General features: G+C 52.6%; 2 protein-coding genes across 9 annotated transcripts in view; one reads left to right on the top strand and one right to left on the bottom strand.

Annotated features, from left to right (window-relative positions):
* Positions 1-5,892: 5,892 nt before the first annotated feature.
* On the bottom strand, positions 5,893-14,856 carry SFXN3 (sideroflexin 3). Of its 4 annotated transcripts, none has more exons than XM_063670169.1 (12): positions 14,539-14,856; positions 13,598-13,766; positions 12,260-12,423; positions 11,448-11,618; positions 11,016-11,114; positions 10,556-10,631; positions 10,310-10,395; positions 9,915-10,042; positions 9,687-9,736; positions 8,446-8,495; positions 7,916-7,963; positions 5,893-7,649 (listed from the first exon to the last, which is right to left on the bottom strand). In XM_063670169.1, the coding sequence occupies exons 3-12, from the start codon at positions 12,418-12,420 to the stop codon at positions 7,553-7,555; spliced, it is 966 nt and encodes a 321-aa protein (XP_063526239.1). In that variant the 5' UTR covers positions 12,421-12,423; positions 13,598-13,766; positions 14,539-14,856; the 3' UTR covers positions 5,893-7,552. The 4 variants fall into 4 exon arrangements, 3 of the variants coding, with proteins under 3 accessions (XP_063526239.1, XP_054292120.1, XP_063526240.1); XM_054436145.2 differs by having other exon boundaries at positions 11,016-11,110; positions 11,444-11,618; positions 14,539-14,675; XM_063670170.1 differs by lacking the exon at positions 14,539-14,856 and adding an exon at positions 14,331-14,460.
* PDZD7 (PDZ domain containing 7) overlaps positions 13,743-15,681 on the top strand; it is a 24,625-nt gene continuing 22,686 nt past the window's right edge. For 4 of the 5 annotated variants that reach the window (XR_008492002.2, XM_054436136.2, XM_054436138.2 and 1 more), the window contains exon 1: positions 14,743-15,008. The gene's annotated coding sequence lies outside the window, so the exon portion shown is untranslated. Of the gene's footprint in view, positions 15,009-15,397; positions 15,571-15,681 lie in introns of all 5 variants that reach the window. The other variant, XM_063670160.1, reaches the window with a different exon arrangement.

Raw genomic sequence — 15,681 nt, 5'->3', positions numbered from 1 at the left:
TTTTTCTTTCTCTCTCTATTTCTTTCCTTTTTCTTTCTTTTGACAGGCTCTCACTCTCTTGTCCAGGCTGGAGTACAATGACATAATCATAGCTCACTGTAACCTCGAACTCCTGGGTTCAAGTGATTCTCCTGCCTCGGCCTCCTGAGTAACTACGATTACAGACACATGCCACCACACCCAGCTAGTTAAAAAAAAAAATTTTTTTTTTTAGAGATGGGGTCTTGATATGTTCCCCAGGCTGGTCTTGAACTCCTGGGTTCAAACCATCCTCCCACCTTGGCCTCCAAAAGTGTTGGGATTACAAGTGTGAGCCACCATGCTCGGCCTGTATTCCTTCCTTTCTTCCTTCATTTATTTAGGACAGAAGTTCTCAAACTTTCTACATCCATAGAACCCTTAGTTTTTCAGTAATTTTTTTCACAGCACCTTAAGTCAAAAGAAATAGCTAACAGCCAGGCATGGTGGCTCATGCCTGTAATCCCAGCACTTTGGGAGGCCAAGGCGGGTAGATCACTTGGGGCCAGGAGTTCAAGACCAGCCAGGCCAACATGGTGAAACCCTAAAAATAAAAATTTTTTTTTCTACTAAAAATACAAAAATTAGCCAGGCATGCTGGTGGGTGCCTGTGGTTCCAGGTACTTGGGAAGCTGAGGCAGGAGAATCACTTGAGCCTGGGAGGTGGAGGTTGCAGTGAGCTGAGGTTGCACCACTGCACTCCAGCCTGGGCGACAGAGCTAAACTCCATCAAAAAAAAAAAAAAAAAAAAAAAAAAAAAGGAGAGGGAGAGGAGTGAGGGGGAGGGGTGGGGGGTGGAGAGGGATACGCTAACAGTTTTCTTTAAGTACTTAAGTATTGACATCCTAACAACTTTGTAGCTGTCTGAAAAACTAATACACATAAATTGGAAGAAAAAAATAATATTTTTATTTCATTATTAACCGCAATTACTTACTAATGGGATGCATGTGCCTGTTGGGTTCTACGTAACTTCTCAGGACTTGGAATCACCTTGGACACTGTCATTCTCATTTCCTGTTCCACATTGACTTTTGTGTAGTTTTGTATTACAGCAACCATCAAAAGCCCAGTGATGCTGGGCACGGTGGCTCACGCCTGTAATCTCAGCACTTTGGGAGGCCGAGGCGGGCGGATCACCTGAGGTTGGGAGTTTGAGACCAGCCTGACCAACATAGAGAAACCCTTTCTCTACTAAAAATAAAAATTAGCCGGACGTGGTGGCATGCACCTGTAATCCCAGCTACTCAGGAGGCGGAGGCAGGAGAATCGCTTGAACCTGGGAGGCAGAGGTTGCGGTGAGCCAAGATCACGCCGTTGCACTCCAGCCTGGGCAATAAGAGTTAGACTCCATCTCAAAAAAAAAAAAAAAAAAAAGAGACAGAGAAAGAAAGGATCATCAGCAGTGATGAACAAATCCAGCAGGGTGAACCAGACTCAGAAGACTTAAGAATTTAGAAAGTAATGCTGCCAGGTAGAGTGCAGGGTGATGTTTTACCTGACACCGTCACTGACCAGCATCACCATCCCACCCCACTGTGCCTTGGTGCCTTGGAAAGAAGGTCATGAAAATGAAATCCTATATCACTAAGGCCAAGCAACACAGCTGTGGGACCACTCTCTAGGAACTGGACAACAGTGCGGTGAAGTTGTCTCCCTTCCATCCTGCCTGAAGTGATAGCAGCTTGGTGCCAGCCCCAAGAAGCTGCAGATGTGAAGGGTAGGTCAGCCCCACAGGGAACTGCCAAAGGAAATAGGCATTGGCTTGTGCAGGGAAACAGATAACAGACTTGGAGAGAGTGGCTCTGATTACACATGAGACACTCTCTCCAACACCCCATTCTCTGCATTGGAAACCCCTGGAGAGACAAGAGAAGAGGGAGGGAGGAGCTGAGCTCTTCCTTCATCTTGCTGACTATAACAACTAGGGGGCAAGCTTCACTTCCTCAGGGGATTTTTCAAGCCATGCTATCCCCAAGATTCTGATATGACTCCCTGGGAGGACATCCTTTCCCATCCCCCAGGCTGAAAATCACTAAAGCTGTGAGCCATTATTTGTTTTGAAGGTGTCACATGTTGAGGTATAAAACAGATTGAGAACCACTGTGTTTGTGACCTTACCTGAGATCAATATATGGGTGGGATTTAGGGCACATTTGGATTCCTCATTCATTTATTCAGCAAATAAGAATTGAGTACCTACTGTGGATCAGGCACTATTGTAGATGCTGTGGGCATTTAAAAGTAAATATATGAATTGGTGTTTAACGGGTATATAGTTTCAGATTTGCAAGAGAAAGTTCTGGAGCCTGTTTCACAACAATGTGAAAATATATATATGTGTGTGTGTGTATATACATATATATATATATATATAAATTTTTTTTTGAGACAGGGTCTCCCTATATTGCCCAGGCTGGTCTCAAACTCCTGGGCTCAAGGGATCCTCCTGCCTTGGCCTCCCAAAGTGCTAGGATGACAGGCGTGAGCCACCACGCCCAGCCAACAATGTGAATATAGTTAACATTATTGTACACTTAAAAATGGCTAAGATGGTACATTTCATGTTATGTGTTTTTTACTACAATTTTAAAGTGAAGATATGGTGCCTGCCTTCAGTGGGGCTTTCATTTAAACTGGAAAGAAACATCTGTATAAGGCCAGTAGTACATGTTGTAGTAAATACCAATCAGGGTGATTCCCAGTTCACAGCAATTGCCCTTCTTTGGTTACAGCCTCAACGTCAGAGGTAAACCTGAATGTCCAATGTCCTTGCCTGTTGACCCTGACCCCTGGCCACCTCCTAGGGGTACACAACTGATCTAAGCTGCTCCAGTTTTTGAAACTTGGAGAAAGCAGAGATAATTCTGTTATAACATGTTCTTAAGGGTTTTGTTTTGCAGAGATTTCTGTACCTCACTCCCCAGATGGGGTTATGTTACATAGATTTTCCAGTAAAAGTATTAGGTTGGTGCAAAAGTGATTGCGGTTTTTGGCAATACAAGGTCTCTTTTCAAGGGGATTGCCATGCCCATAAACTCCAGCTGCTGACACCCCCAGAGTTGGCTTTGTCCTTTCCAGCCCTATTGTTCACCTCCATCTCTGGGTATGAAAACTATAGCAGAATCCTTCCAATATCTCCCCCTATTTACTGAAGCTAGCCACAATTATTTTCTGTTGGTTTCAACAAAATAATCTCAAAACCCAAACCAAAGTGTTCCTTTTGGGAAATAAAAATTGTCAATTGATGAGGACTTGCTGGTGATAGAGGAGGGGAGAGGTCGGAAGGAAAATAACATAGCTGGTTAATTTATAGGTTAACATAGCAAACTCTTGCCCCATAAGCAAGCACTTCAGCCTGAAGGAGTTTCTCGTTTCTTTATTAAAGGCATGGGGTTATTTTCCTACTGGATGTGTTGGATGTGGGGTTGTGTGTGTAGTCCAAGCTATGCAAGGTTTCTCCTGCCTTCTCCAGGTCGTTATTTAGTTGCAAACATTGCTGGTCTAAGAAGACAGGAAAGAGGAAGCTATGGGAGGCTGTGGCCTGGAGCTGAGGCTGCCTTTGTCTGGCAGCCTGAGCTGGGACTGGAGCCTACGAGAGCCCCAATGAGGGAAAAGATGTGTATAAAAGAAGAGAGAAGGGAGCATCTTAGGAAACTCCCCTTTTGGAGATAATACAGCTGAATCAAGATTCCTCCACAATTCCTAGCAAACGGTTGTCCTTCATGCCTTTCGGGCACGCGCGGTGTCCCTGCAGGTGAGAGGGTAGCTTCCCTGTTCACCCAACCGCCTATTTCTACCCAGCGCCGGCCACAGAGCCACAATTAAGAGTTCAGCAAACGTTTCCTGGACAGTTAGGCGCAAGGGTGGAGAGAAGGAAAGGAGGAGGACGGCGCCGAAGAAAGAGCCAACAGCCTCAGAGGCAGCTGAAAAAAAATCTGGGCTTGGTATTCAGGAGGAGAGTCCTCGCGTGATTCCTCGAAAACCTCGCGGATTTCTGGGCAGGAAGTCAAAGGGCTGGCGCTAGGGAATTTGTGGGTTTCGAAATTGGAAAGGAGGGAGGGGGACTTGGTGGATTTAACGGCGCAGCATCGAGGTCAGCGGGAAAGCGGATCTGAGACGTAGCTTCCAGGCTCCGACCCGGAAGGTGAGCGAGAATCGGGGCCTGAGGCACTAAAGCCGTTGCTCTGGAAACGGGAAGGAGGCGGAGCCGAGCCTAGCTTTGACTGACAGGGACCACCGCAGGGGCGGGACTCTGCTTCTGACTGTTCCCAGAGGGTGGTGGCTTACCTTTGACCGCGAGGGCCCGGGGGCGGGGCTTGAAATGGACAAGCTTCACTGGGAGGAAATAGGGCTTGGCTCTGACCTGTAGGGCATCAGACCCAGCAGGACTAGGCCAGAGTCTGGCATAGCCCCACAGTGCCAGAGTTGAAGCTGGCCCTGATTACCTGTCCTTAGGAAGCCGGTGTCATTGGTTCCGGTGATCCTGGAAAGGAGCAGGATATCCCTACTTGACCACCTCCCTATGGCCAGGCTAAACTTAAAACATGGGCAGGCAGAGAGGGAAGGTTGTGGTCTTTCCGGTCTTCATAATAGGCAGGATGGGGGCGCTGGAGCAAATGAGGCCAGGCAAGGGGAAGAAGATGGGAGGGAAGGCCAAGGACACCAATTCAGGCTTCCAGAGAAAATTCCTAAAGTCTGAGGTCTGGGAGGAAGACAGGAGGCCCACCCAAGAATGGGGCAGAGCACTTTCTAGTGAAAAATGTGCTGCCCCTCAGCCCAAATGCTGACTTCTGAGGAAATTTCCAAGTATACAGAGGCAGTTTGGAAGGTATAATTGGCTAAGGTTTGTTCCTAGAGAGCCTGTGATGTGCCCTATAGCTAACTCTTTTGATGTGTTTGAGAAACTGGTGTGGAATTAGGAAGGAAAGATGATAGAGAAGCCCACTAGTGCCCTGGCCAATCTTTTCTCTGACATGGTTTAGTGTTATCTGTGGAGCACAGATAATTCTGTTATAAAATGTTCTTAAGGGTTTTCTTTTGTAGAGATTTCTGTACCTCACTCCCCAGACGGGGTTATGTTACATAGATTTTCCAGTAAAAGTATTAGGTTTGTGCAAAAGTGATTGCAGTTTTTGGCAATACAAGGCCTCTTTTCAAGGGGATTGCCAAAGGCCAAAAGTGTAACTGCAGAAAGAGCTTTAAGAGTTGACTAAGGAGTCCAGTGGGCTTGGTGATTGACAGGACAGGATGAAATTAAAACTGGTTATCTAGGTCGGGCACGGTGGCTCACGCCTGTAATCTCAGCACTTTGGGAGGCCAAGGCAGGTGGATGGCTTGAGCCCAGGAATTGGAGAGCAGCCTGGGCAACATGGCAAAAACCATTTCTATAAAAAAATACAGAAAATTAGCTGGGTGCGGTGGCACGTGCCTGTAGTCTCAGCTACTTGGTAGGCTGAGGCAGGCAGATCAATTGAACTGGTGAGGTCGAGGCTGCAGTGAGCTGTGATCTGTGATCGTGCCACCGCACTCCAGCCTGGGCGATAGAGTGAAACCCTGTCTCAAAAAAATAAATAAATAAAAAATTTAAAAAAAACAGAAAGAAAGAAAAGAAAAGAAAAAAGGAAAAGGAAAAGAAAAAAGAAGGTGAAAGCATCTACATTCCCCCTCAATCTTAGTACATACTTGGGGTGCCAGAGGGATGACTGATTTTCTAATCTCAGAGCTCCCTCTGCTGGGGGATGAGGCTCCCTACACAAGGGGAGGAATGAGACAAGACCTGGACTTGGGGAGAGTGCAGGGAGAGACGGAAGGCTGCAGGCAGGGGACTCTTTCTGGGCCCTCAGGACATGGAATCAAGTGAAGACCAAGAAGTAGACAAGTTTGCAGTTTATTGAGTAATGGCTGGCTTCATAGATGTTATCACTGGGGGCGGTTGATGGGGGGAACAGGAAAATGCTCTCAGAGGTTCCCACTGAAGAAGCCCTTTCGTCTGCCCTGCCCCACCCACCGCTGAAGCCAGAGGTCATGGGAGTTGGGATCTAACTACGCTCTGTGAACTTACCACCACCCATTCCATCCCCAAGCCCATATTTTATTTGGACTAGCCATTGATGCCCGGGCCGTTCCTCTTCCAGGGGGTGGGAGGGTAGAGGTGGGGACAGGACCAACCCTCAAGAAAGAAAAGAGGTTAAGGTGGGGGTTTTGCTGAATGTCTAAGAAATGTCAGTGGAACAGGCTGGGCGCGGTGGCTCATGCCTGTAATCCCAGCGCTTTGGGAGGCCAAGGCAGGTGGATCACCTGAGGTCAGGAGTTCGAGACTAGCCTGGCCAACATGGTGAAACCCCATCTCTGCTAAAAATATAAAACTAGCGAGATGTGGTAGCACGCACCTGTAATCCCAGCTACTCGGGAGACTGAGGCAACAGAGTCACTTGAACCCAGGAGGCAGAGGTTGCAGTGAGCCAAGATCGCACCATTGCACTCCAGCCTGGGCAAAATAGTGAAACTCCATTAAAAAAAAAAAAAAGTCAATGGAACACAAAATTCCCTGTCTCAACATTGTACATTCGGGGCCTAGCTGCCCTTGAGGATGTCCTAGTTACACCCTCTCTGATACCTGTGAAGTTTAAGCACCACTCCTACAGCTGTGTCCCTTGGGAGGGGGTGCAGTGGAAGCTCTTAAAGGGGAATGCTTGCTCTGCCTCTGTGGCTTTTTGTTTGGGAAAGGGAGTTGGGATTGGAGGATTTAGATTTCAGGTCATGATGTCAGAGCACACCAGGAACTCCCAAGGCTGTGCCTGAAGATGCCCACGCTACCGAGTAGGGTGGTGGGGGAGATAGCGAGGGCAGTATAGGACACAGGCACTCCTTTGTCTGGTAGAGAGGAGGAGGGGAAATGAAGCTATTCCAGGATACAAGGGATGGCACTGAGGGATGCATAAGTCCCCTGCCTCCCTTATCCCAACATGTTCTCCTCTGCCAGCCCAGTCAGCTTGGGGAGCTAGGTATCAGAATCCTGAAGGATTCAGCCCACTTTGTCCTACTAGTGTCTATAAGTCTCTCTCCTGAGATCCTGGGGCTCCTCCTATGTCTAGAAGGGATGAGGTGCCATCAAAAATAACTTGGCTAGTATAACAGTTTAGAGAAAGAAGTCCCACCTGTAGCCTGGCTGGCAGGCAGGTGGACATGAGGCTGAGAAGGGAAGCCAGATGTCAGAACATACTAGGCTAGCATGCCTGCTCCTAGCTTTCAGGACCCAATGTACACATACACATGTGTATCATGTATGTATATGCATGGACACTCAAGCACAGGAGGGAGGGGTTGTGTGCTCTGATCTTTGAAACCAGAGAAGGGAGGAAAAGCCTTATGGGTGTACTTCCCCTACCCTAATAGGTTGCTACCCTCAATGGCCATCTGCCCACCAAGGCCCCTGCCTAGTGCTAGGCAAATAGGCAAGTGGCAGGGGTGACATGACTCCACTAAAGCAGCAGCCCAAGGAAGTGAGGGAGGGGACAGAGGCTGACCCTCCTCAAAGCCCTTTGTTGTAGTAGACCACTTCAATGCTGGGGTTTTGCTCATGGATCTGAGCTCTCAGCTCTGGTTCCAGCTTGCTCACGTGTATGGAGCTGCAATAGAACAGCACAGGTCAGTTAACGTCCCCTGAATCCAACCCCACTCAGGCCCAGGGATTGCCATCCCACCTCCTCCCAGGCTGAAGAATCCTCTCTTTCTACTGCCAGAAGGACTGGCTCACTGTCATTCCCCCACTCCCAGAATCAGTGGAGTGCCTGCCAGGCCTCCTCCTGAACACACTGGAAGACCCTAGGTTAGCTGGTCCAGAGATGCAGAGTCCAATCCAGAGTCCCCCACCCAGCCCAGGGACAGCACTTACCTCTTCTGGGGGAATAGGGCACAGCACAGGGGGGTCGCAAATACCAGGCTGGGGGAGATGAGTGTTGGAAAGGTTTGTAAAGCTTTGGCCTTAGGGTGTTCCCTCCCTGCACCCCACCCCATCCTTGGATATAGGCCCTAGGGGTGGAGATTGATAAAAGCTGAAAGGACCTTTTAGGAATAGTAAACCCAACCTGGACATCAGGTTCTGAGGAAAGAGAGCCCCACAGCCAGTAAGTGGCAGAATCAGGAATTAAATGGGCATGAATCTTCTGGATGGCACCAAAAGGTACATTTCCATGGTTTCCTCTTATAGATGAAGACTAGAACCCCCTCACTAAGCTCTTGACCTTCAAGGACAGGGACCACCCCCTAACACACAAAGTAGACCCTATAGGTGTTCCAAACACACACCCACTGCATGTATGAATGGATGATGTCTATAAACATCTTAAAGACAATCCATACCCACCCACATCCACCATGGACAAGGCACTCCCACACACCCCAGCAAACTCCTTGCACACTTACCAGAAGCCCACCAGTCCCACCTGCAGGGGTGCCCCCAGCCAGGGGCGGCGCTGTGGAGAGACAGAAAGACAATGGAACGGCTTGTGTCCCCTGCCTCCCTGTCACCCCATTTCACCCACCATAGCTCTATCCCATCAGCCTTGCCTTGGAGCCCTTAGACCTGTGGCCCTTTTCTTTCTCCCAAGGCGATGACAGGGCTGGGACCTCCAGATCGCACCCTTCCACTCCAGCCAGGCCTGTCTGCTGATCACCCTCCCTGACATCCCATGACCTCTCACCTCTCAGAATTGATTGCCATGGCACTCCCTGGCCAAGGAGCTGATTTCTTCAGGAAACCTCCTGTGAACCTCCACTTACCTCTTCCCATCCCAGTGGCATGAATCTGACCCTTTCCAAGCACATCTCTTCCTCGGCACTCTTCTCAATTTGCTCTGGCCACAGGGACCACCAACCTGTTCCTCAAATGTGCAAGCCTCTCCTGCTGCAGTGCCCTTGCACTGACTGTTTTCTGTACCCCAAACACTCTTCTCTGCATTCTTTGGCTCTCTCCTCATCCTTTGGGGCTTTAAAGACCCCTTCTCTGACCATCCTATCAGCTCTCCCCCATGAATCTCAGTTACACTACCCCCACTGCTTTCCTACAAAGCACAGATTACACTTTCTAAGAATGTATTTATTGGTTGCCTCCTTGTTTATTGGTTTCTGCATCAGACTATAAACTTCATGAGGACAGGGGCCATAACCATAACCATCTTGTTCAGTGCTGTCTCCTCAGCCCTAAAACATGCCTGGTGCATGGCACTCAATACATTTGTGAATAAATGATTCCGTGAATGAGCCAGAGCTTGTTCCTGTGCTTTGCTTTCGTGTCCTGTTCATGTCTGTGTGTGCGTGTTCACCCATGTGTACCTCTCAGTATGGAGGCACTGGGGGTAAAAGAATGAGCATGAGATCAAGCGTGACTATGACAGTCCCCTTCTGTGTGTATCAGAAGGCTCTGGAGTAACACTGATGAAGTTGGTTTCCTTCCCTTGTCCTCTCGTCCTGCCCCCGCAGGGTTCCTTCACCCCAGCCCAGTTCATTCTTGCTGAATGAATGAAGGTGGAGGAGGCGGTACAGGGGTCAGGAGAAGGGCTGGCAAGTCTTAGAGACTCAGGCGAGGCTAGAGAGAGGGTTGGGGCCTGGTCACTTCTTCTCCCAGCCATTGCCCATTCCAGGACAGGAGAGGTAGAGTCGCCTACCTTCAGGAAGTCTTTCTTCTCCAGAGTGTCCATGATCAGTGGGGGGATGGCTGTGGGGAGAGCAGGGCCAAGAAGGAGAGCGTTAGTAGTGGAGTTGAAGTCAGGAACTGTGAAGGGCGACCCCCCTCAAAGCTCCTCCCTCTCTCCCCAGAGTCCTCCAAAGTCCCTGAGACCTGCACCTGCTTCTCTCAGAGTCTGTTGTGCCCCACCCAGCCACTCTCGCCTTACCCATGGCAGGAATCGCCATGCAGATTCTTGAAATCACCACCTGGAAGATTCCCTGCTTGGCTGCAGTCACCGAGTAGCCAAGCCTCTGACCTGCCTCATCAGCCACCGGGATGCCCACCTGCAGCTCTCTGCAAGGGATTGGGGTTGGGGTCAGATCACAGGCCCTGGATCCCACCTGCAATGCCCGAATGAGCAGTGGCTCCTCAGGGTCCCCTCACACACCCCAGGCTCAAAGGCTGGTTCTCCCACCTGAGGATCCCAGGGTCAGACTGAGTCAGGGCCCAGCAGCTCATGTCTGGGGAGGGAGAGGGATGTCCCCATTCTGAGGTGGTCTGCATGGCTGGACAGTGTGCTACATTCCGGGCATGCACGTGCCAGGAGCCGGGGTCACTCACCTCTGCCTCATCAGGGGGATGTTGATGCAGTTGGCAGCTGCCACTGCTGCAAAGGGCACAAATCTGCCGACCAAGGGGGGCAGGTGCTGGGGAGGAAGGGTGTTGTTCAGCGGCCCTGAGGGCCATGGGGTGGTGAGGGACTCTGGGGAGATATAGGGGGCATATAGGTCAGGACTGGAGGCGTGATGAGGAAGAAGGAGGCAGATAGAGGATGAATGGGGGGTCAGGGGAGTGAGGGGCCTTTACCTTGGTGAGGGATTTGAGTCCCAGGGCCGTGGCCACAGCTCCAGTAGTGGCACTCACATAGGCTGTCCCCAGCTGCCTGTGGGTGGAAAAGCCAGGTTATGGGGAGAGGTGACAAGTCCAGCAGGTGGCCCTTTCCTTTAGGGATATGCCAAGTCCTCAATACATGAGGCGTAAAAGGGGAAGCTCCTTGCAGAGGAAGCCCTCCCTCCATCTCCAGCATAAACTTGTCTGGAAGCCCCAATTGCACCCTGTGAAGAGAGGTGGGTCCCCCACAGCATACATAAGAGGACCTCATGCCTTCAGTTAGGCAGGGTAAGTCAGGGTGGGGCAGGCTGAGGAGAGGGCACTGAGCACTGGCTGCATGGACCACAGGGAACCGGAGAGAAAGGAGAGGGCACTGCAGGCTGGGAGGAGAGGGTCAGATGGGACAGTGCAGCTGCTGCTGGGGGCTGGCTCTCACCTCACGGTGATGGGAGTGTCACCACTGCGGTTGGAGTAGTTAACAATGGCATTGAAGGACTGATTCACCCACTGCCAGAACACCACGGTTGGGGTCTTCCTGAGGGAACAAAGACACTCACTTCTGCCCCGTCTACAGTGGCCCTCATCTTTAGACCCCTGTAATGAAACCAAAGGTTATTCCCCAAGCCTAAGAAGGGGCCCAGTTGATGGCCCTAGAACCTGCTCTGGTAACCCCTATGTACCCCCACCCCCATTTATACAAACACACCTACTGTTTCTGGGGTGAGAGACCTCGTGAGGCTGAATTCTGAGGAATGGAAGCGATTCTAACACAATCTTTCACTCACCCAATTGGCCCAGACAAGAAGCACCTAGTCAAGCCGTGCTCTAGCTTAGGGCACTGAAGAAGGGGACGTGGGACAAGACCTGCCTGTAGAATGTGAGCATGCAGCCGGTGATGGTCATGTTCATGGGCACCTGGGCTGACATGCGGCCAATCAGGACCACCTTCTCCCCTGTGTCCGGATGGAAGGCGGAGTCATACACATACTTGGCCCTCCACAGCTGGTCCTCGGTGATCCCTGGGGTCACCACGCCGGCCCTGCAGAAGTTGGCAAGGAGCAGACAGGCTATGCCAGGGGGCAGATCTGCCCTCACAGGCCCCACCTGCCCAGCTCAGGGTAACTCTGGACAGAGAACCAGGAACTTCAGCCCCTAGTCTCAGCATAAGGAAGCTCCTTGTCTTTGGGAGAGGGCCAAAGTTTCCCAGAAGTGGAGGCTCCTATTTCTATTTCCCTTATAGCCACACAAAGAGGGGTACCCTTCTGTTTCTGCCAAAATGCTGGGTCATGGGTGATGGTGGTTTCCAGTGGGTCAAAAATGGCTGCGAGCATTGCAAGAGTTTTTCCTCCCAAAGATAAGGGGAATTCCCTCCTATCTTCCTGGGACTCCACTTTGAGCACCTCTATCCTTGCAGAGGGTGACCCCGCAATGGGATAGGTCCCTGTAGAGGTTTGTGATGCATAGAGCAGCCCCTCCCATAAATATCAATGCCATCTTCTCAACCCAAATGCCCTAAAATCCTTTGGGTTAAAGCTCTGTGATGCCAACAGAGGGGGCTAGAGAGTGAGATGATTGAGGGACAGGGTCACTGTCAAGCTTGAGGAGGCAGGTACAAAACATATTATATTAATCGCAGAAAATGAGATCCTGGCACACAGGGTCAGATTGGGGGGTGGTCACCTGTAGTTCTGCACGATGTTCCGAGAAGCTTCTAGCTGTGCCCCGGACAGCAGCAGATTTCGAGGATCAGTAACAGTGAAAAAGTGCCGGGCTCTTCCCAGGAAAGTACTTTGGTCCCAGCGAGGTTCCTGGATGTTGATGTCTAAAGGCAATTCACCCATTTTCTGTAGGACAGAGACAAGGGTCAGAGCGGGAGTCCAAGGCTCCAAGGGCTCCAGCGAGGGGAAATCTTTGGTGCCCCTGCCCTGGCCCCTGAGCTTATCATCAGTCCCTTCAAGAGCTCAAGGTGACTAGATAGGTAAGCAAGGGTGTGGGGCGGAGCTGTTTCCTGGGCAATGTCCCAGCCCAAGGACCTGCAGCCACTGGAGGAGGGGGAGGGGAAGACCAGAAAAGAAGAAAACAGATCTCCTTGTGCTCTATCCTGGTACAGATTTTCATGAGTGAGGATTTACATGTATGTGGTTGACACATAAGCAGCAACAAACATCCCAGCCACGTGTGCTGCAGATGCACAAGAATATATAATATATATATTACACACCCATGCTCAGGTGAGCTTTAGGCCCCAGCTGCCCTGAGACCTGGATACAAACCCCCAAGGCTGTTTTGGAAAATGGCACAAGACATCCCACACTCCAGTCCCTGATTGGAGGAGAGCAAGGCCTTACTGGCCACCCAGGGCTTATCTGTTCCAGATCTCAATCAGGGGAGTCTGATGTCAGCCATGTGTGTGCATGTGGGCACGCACAAGTCCCCTCTACAGACCCGTTTTCTCCAACTCACACTGAATGACCCCAGGCTCTCCCTGATCCCTGGCCAGGCAGGGCTGGCACAGACACTCATCCACCTCTCTCTGGGCCACCTGCCTCCGGATAAGAGCAGGATTCAGTGGCTGCTCCCTCCACCCAGCACAGAGAGGAAAGCCTGGTGCAGCCATCTGGCTGAGTTGGGCAGAATCCTACAGAATGACTAATCCTCTCCAGCCACACTTCCTCCACAGAGGCAGAGACGCCCTCCCCTCACACTCACATACCCACACACAAAGACACTATTATGCACACCCTGCCCAGACATACAGACAGGGTGGAGGTGTCCTGTATACACCGGCGGTCAAACACCTTTACAGGCGCACACTGTGCCCATCTGCAGACACTTGAATGTGTGACTACACACAGCCCCACCCTGACATTCCTCCCTCCAACCTCCCTTGTGCCCTGTGAACTTGGACCTCCATAGAGCCGAAGACACTGACTGCACCAGGACAGACAGTTTCAAGGCAGGCTTCCTTCTCTGACCCCCATTCCCGAACTCCGCCCGCCAGGGAGAGCGAGCACTTACTCTTTCCAGAGCTCTCTGAAGCTCTCAGAACCGCCTTCCTCTCTGCCTCCGCTGTCGCCGCCGGGCCCTCCCAGCCATCACGCGGGACGTCACGCGTGACGCCGACCAGCAGGGAGGGGCAGGAGCTTCCCAGCCGCGCCCACCCAGTGGGCACGGGGATTGGCAGAACCTGGGGGCGGTGGGTGTCATTCGAGGCGATGCCCCCAGCCTGGGCCACCGGGACCAGGCCCTAAGCTGCTTCCCAGAGCCAATCCCACCTCGGGGATCAGTTCTGGCCCCCTCCGCAGCCAGAGGGAGGAGGGGCTGGAGCCGCGGGCGCTGCTCCCTTTGTTTACTGTCCCCTGGCGGGCCTCGGCAGACCCCCAGCCCTGCAGCAAGCGGTCTAGGTGCCCAGAGAGAAAGCCCTGGGCGCAGGTGGGCGGTGTGGAGGGGCGGTCCTCTGCTGGCGCGCCAGGAGGGACTCGGGTTACCGCCTGGCTTGTTTACTTGATGGCTGCCTTGGCAACGGCCTCTGGCTTGCTTGCCCCCCTGGGCTCCTACCCCAGTGTCCACAAGCTCCCCTTGTAGCAGCGCGGCATTCGCATCGCTTCACAGCCCCGTTCCTGTCGTGCCAGTGCCCCTTCTATGTCCCCAACCCTCTCCCTGCTCCGCCTCTGTAACCCCTAGCTCCATTGTGTCCCTGGTCTCCTTACGCTCCCAACCCCTAGCCCTGCACCCCAGACCGTAGCCCCACCCCTGGGATGTGGAGGGGCAGACGACCCCAGGAACCTCGCGGTCTGCATCCGAGCAAGTGCATCAGAAGGATTCTTAGGATTCTTCCCGTCCTGGGACCAGCTGCCCCACCCTGCGACCATTCCAGAACTGGGTAGCCAGAGACACCTTTCGACAGAAGAGGAGGATGCAAGTGAAGAAGGCGCCCCCTCCGCCACGCACATACTCACAGCTCACCCAGCCACCACACAGAGCACGCCTGCAGCAAACTCAGGCTCACGTCCCGCTCTGCCCCGTGACGTCCCCCCGCGGAGGCCTCAAGGGTGCCCACGGAGGGGTGGCAATTCCAGGAGCCCCGGTAGCTGGCTCCGCTCAGAGAAGAGGTGGTTCGAGCGGGAGGGGAACAAGCCGAGACCCAAGCCCTAAATTTGCGGAATGAGCTAGGGCGTCAGAACCAGAACTGGGGTGGGTAAAGAACTCCGCTGCCCGGGACCAGGTAATGCTCGGCTGTCCCGGGCGCCCAAGGGAGGTGCCGGAATAGGATGACTGGCGGCCCTACCAGCCAATGGGAGCCCGGGGCGGTGCAGACCAGCCCAATTCCCGCAGCCTCCGCGGAGCGTGGGTGGGGTTTGCCGGCTGCAGCAGTAGCTCTCGCCTGCGGGTGGTTTGACAAGGCTGGCGGTGCCACACCAGCGACCAGGTGAGGGGGACCAGGCACAAAGGGGTGGGGGGCTTGGAGGGCCGAGTTGATATTGGGGTGCTTCATTCTAGGTCCCAGAGCTTCTCTGAGGGAACTGGCCCTGGGTTTTGCGCGGGATGTCGTGGGACCCCTCTCCAGCAGATCCTCCCCGAAAGCTTGGGAGAGGTTCATGCAGCCTCTTTAGACCCGGAGCCGCAGCCTCGAGCCCGCGGGTGTCTGGGGGGCTTCCTGGGCCTCAGCTATCCAAGGTCCTGAAGCCCTATCCTCGAGGCCCAGCCCGCCCCACGCTGCCCCCGCCCTACCCCGGGCCACCCCCATGCCCGCATATGCATGAGAGAGGTGATGCCATGAGCTGTCCTGACCTCTCTTTTGTCTCACACCTCTCTAAGCCCCAGGGCCCGCAGTAATCCCAACTCCACTCTCAACCTCTACTGAGGACTGGGGACGGGAATAGATGACTCAGCCCCGAGCAGGAATGAGGGGTGAAAGGTTCCCACCTGCCTTGTATAAAGTCAGCGAGAGTCCACGATGGTGCCTGGACGGGGCAGTTCTCTGGCCTAGGGTGAGACAGGAGGGGGGGCCTAAGGCATGGGCGGGCAGGATGCTTAAACTAGCGGGGAGGGGTGGATGTTTTGGGGGGGCAGCAGGGGAAACATTAACACCCCTCCTTCAT

This window comes from Pongo pygmaeus, chromosome 8 (assembly GCF_028885625.2).
Source record: "Pongo pygmaeus isolate AG05252 chromosome 8, NHGRI_mPonPyg2-v2.0_pri, whole genome shotgun sequence".
Lineage (NCBI taxonomy): Eukaryota > Metazoa > Chordata > Mammalia > Primates > Hominidae > Pongo > Pongo pygmaeus.
This window is presented reverse-complemented; position numbering and strand designations above follow the sequence as displayed.

What these genes read in the sequence shown, in the direction of transcription:
- SFXN3 (XM_063670169.1), bottom strand. Translation starts at nt 12,420, where the DNA reads ATGGGTGAATTGCCTTTAGACATCAACATCCAGGAACCTCGCTGGGAC. An exon ending in AACATCGTGCAGAACTACAG is followed by an intron (nt 11,619 to 12,259) that starts GTGACCACCCCC and finishes CAACTTCTGCAG; the next exon opens with GGCCGGCGTGGTGACCCCAG. An exon ending in GACACTCCCATCACCGTGAG is followed by an intron (nt 10,632 to 11,015) that starts GTGAGAGCCAGC and finishes TTCCACCCACAG; the next exon opens with GCAGCTGGGGACAGCCTATG.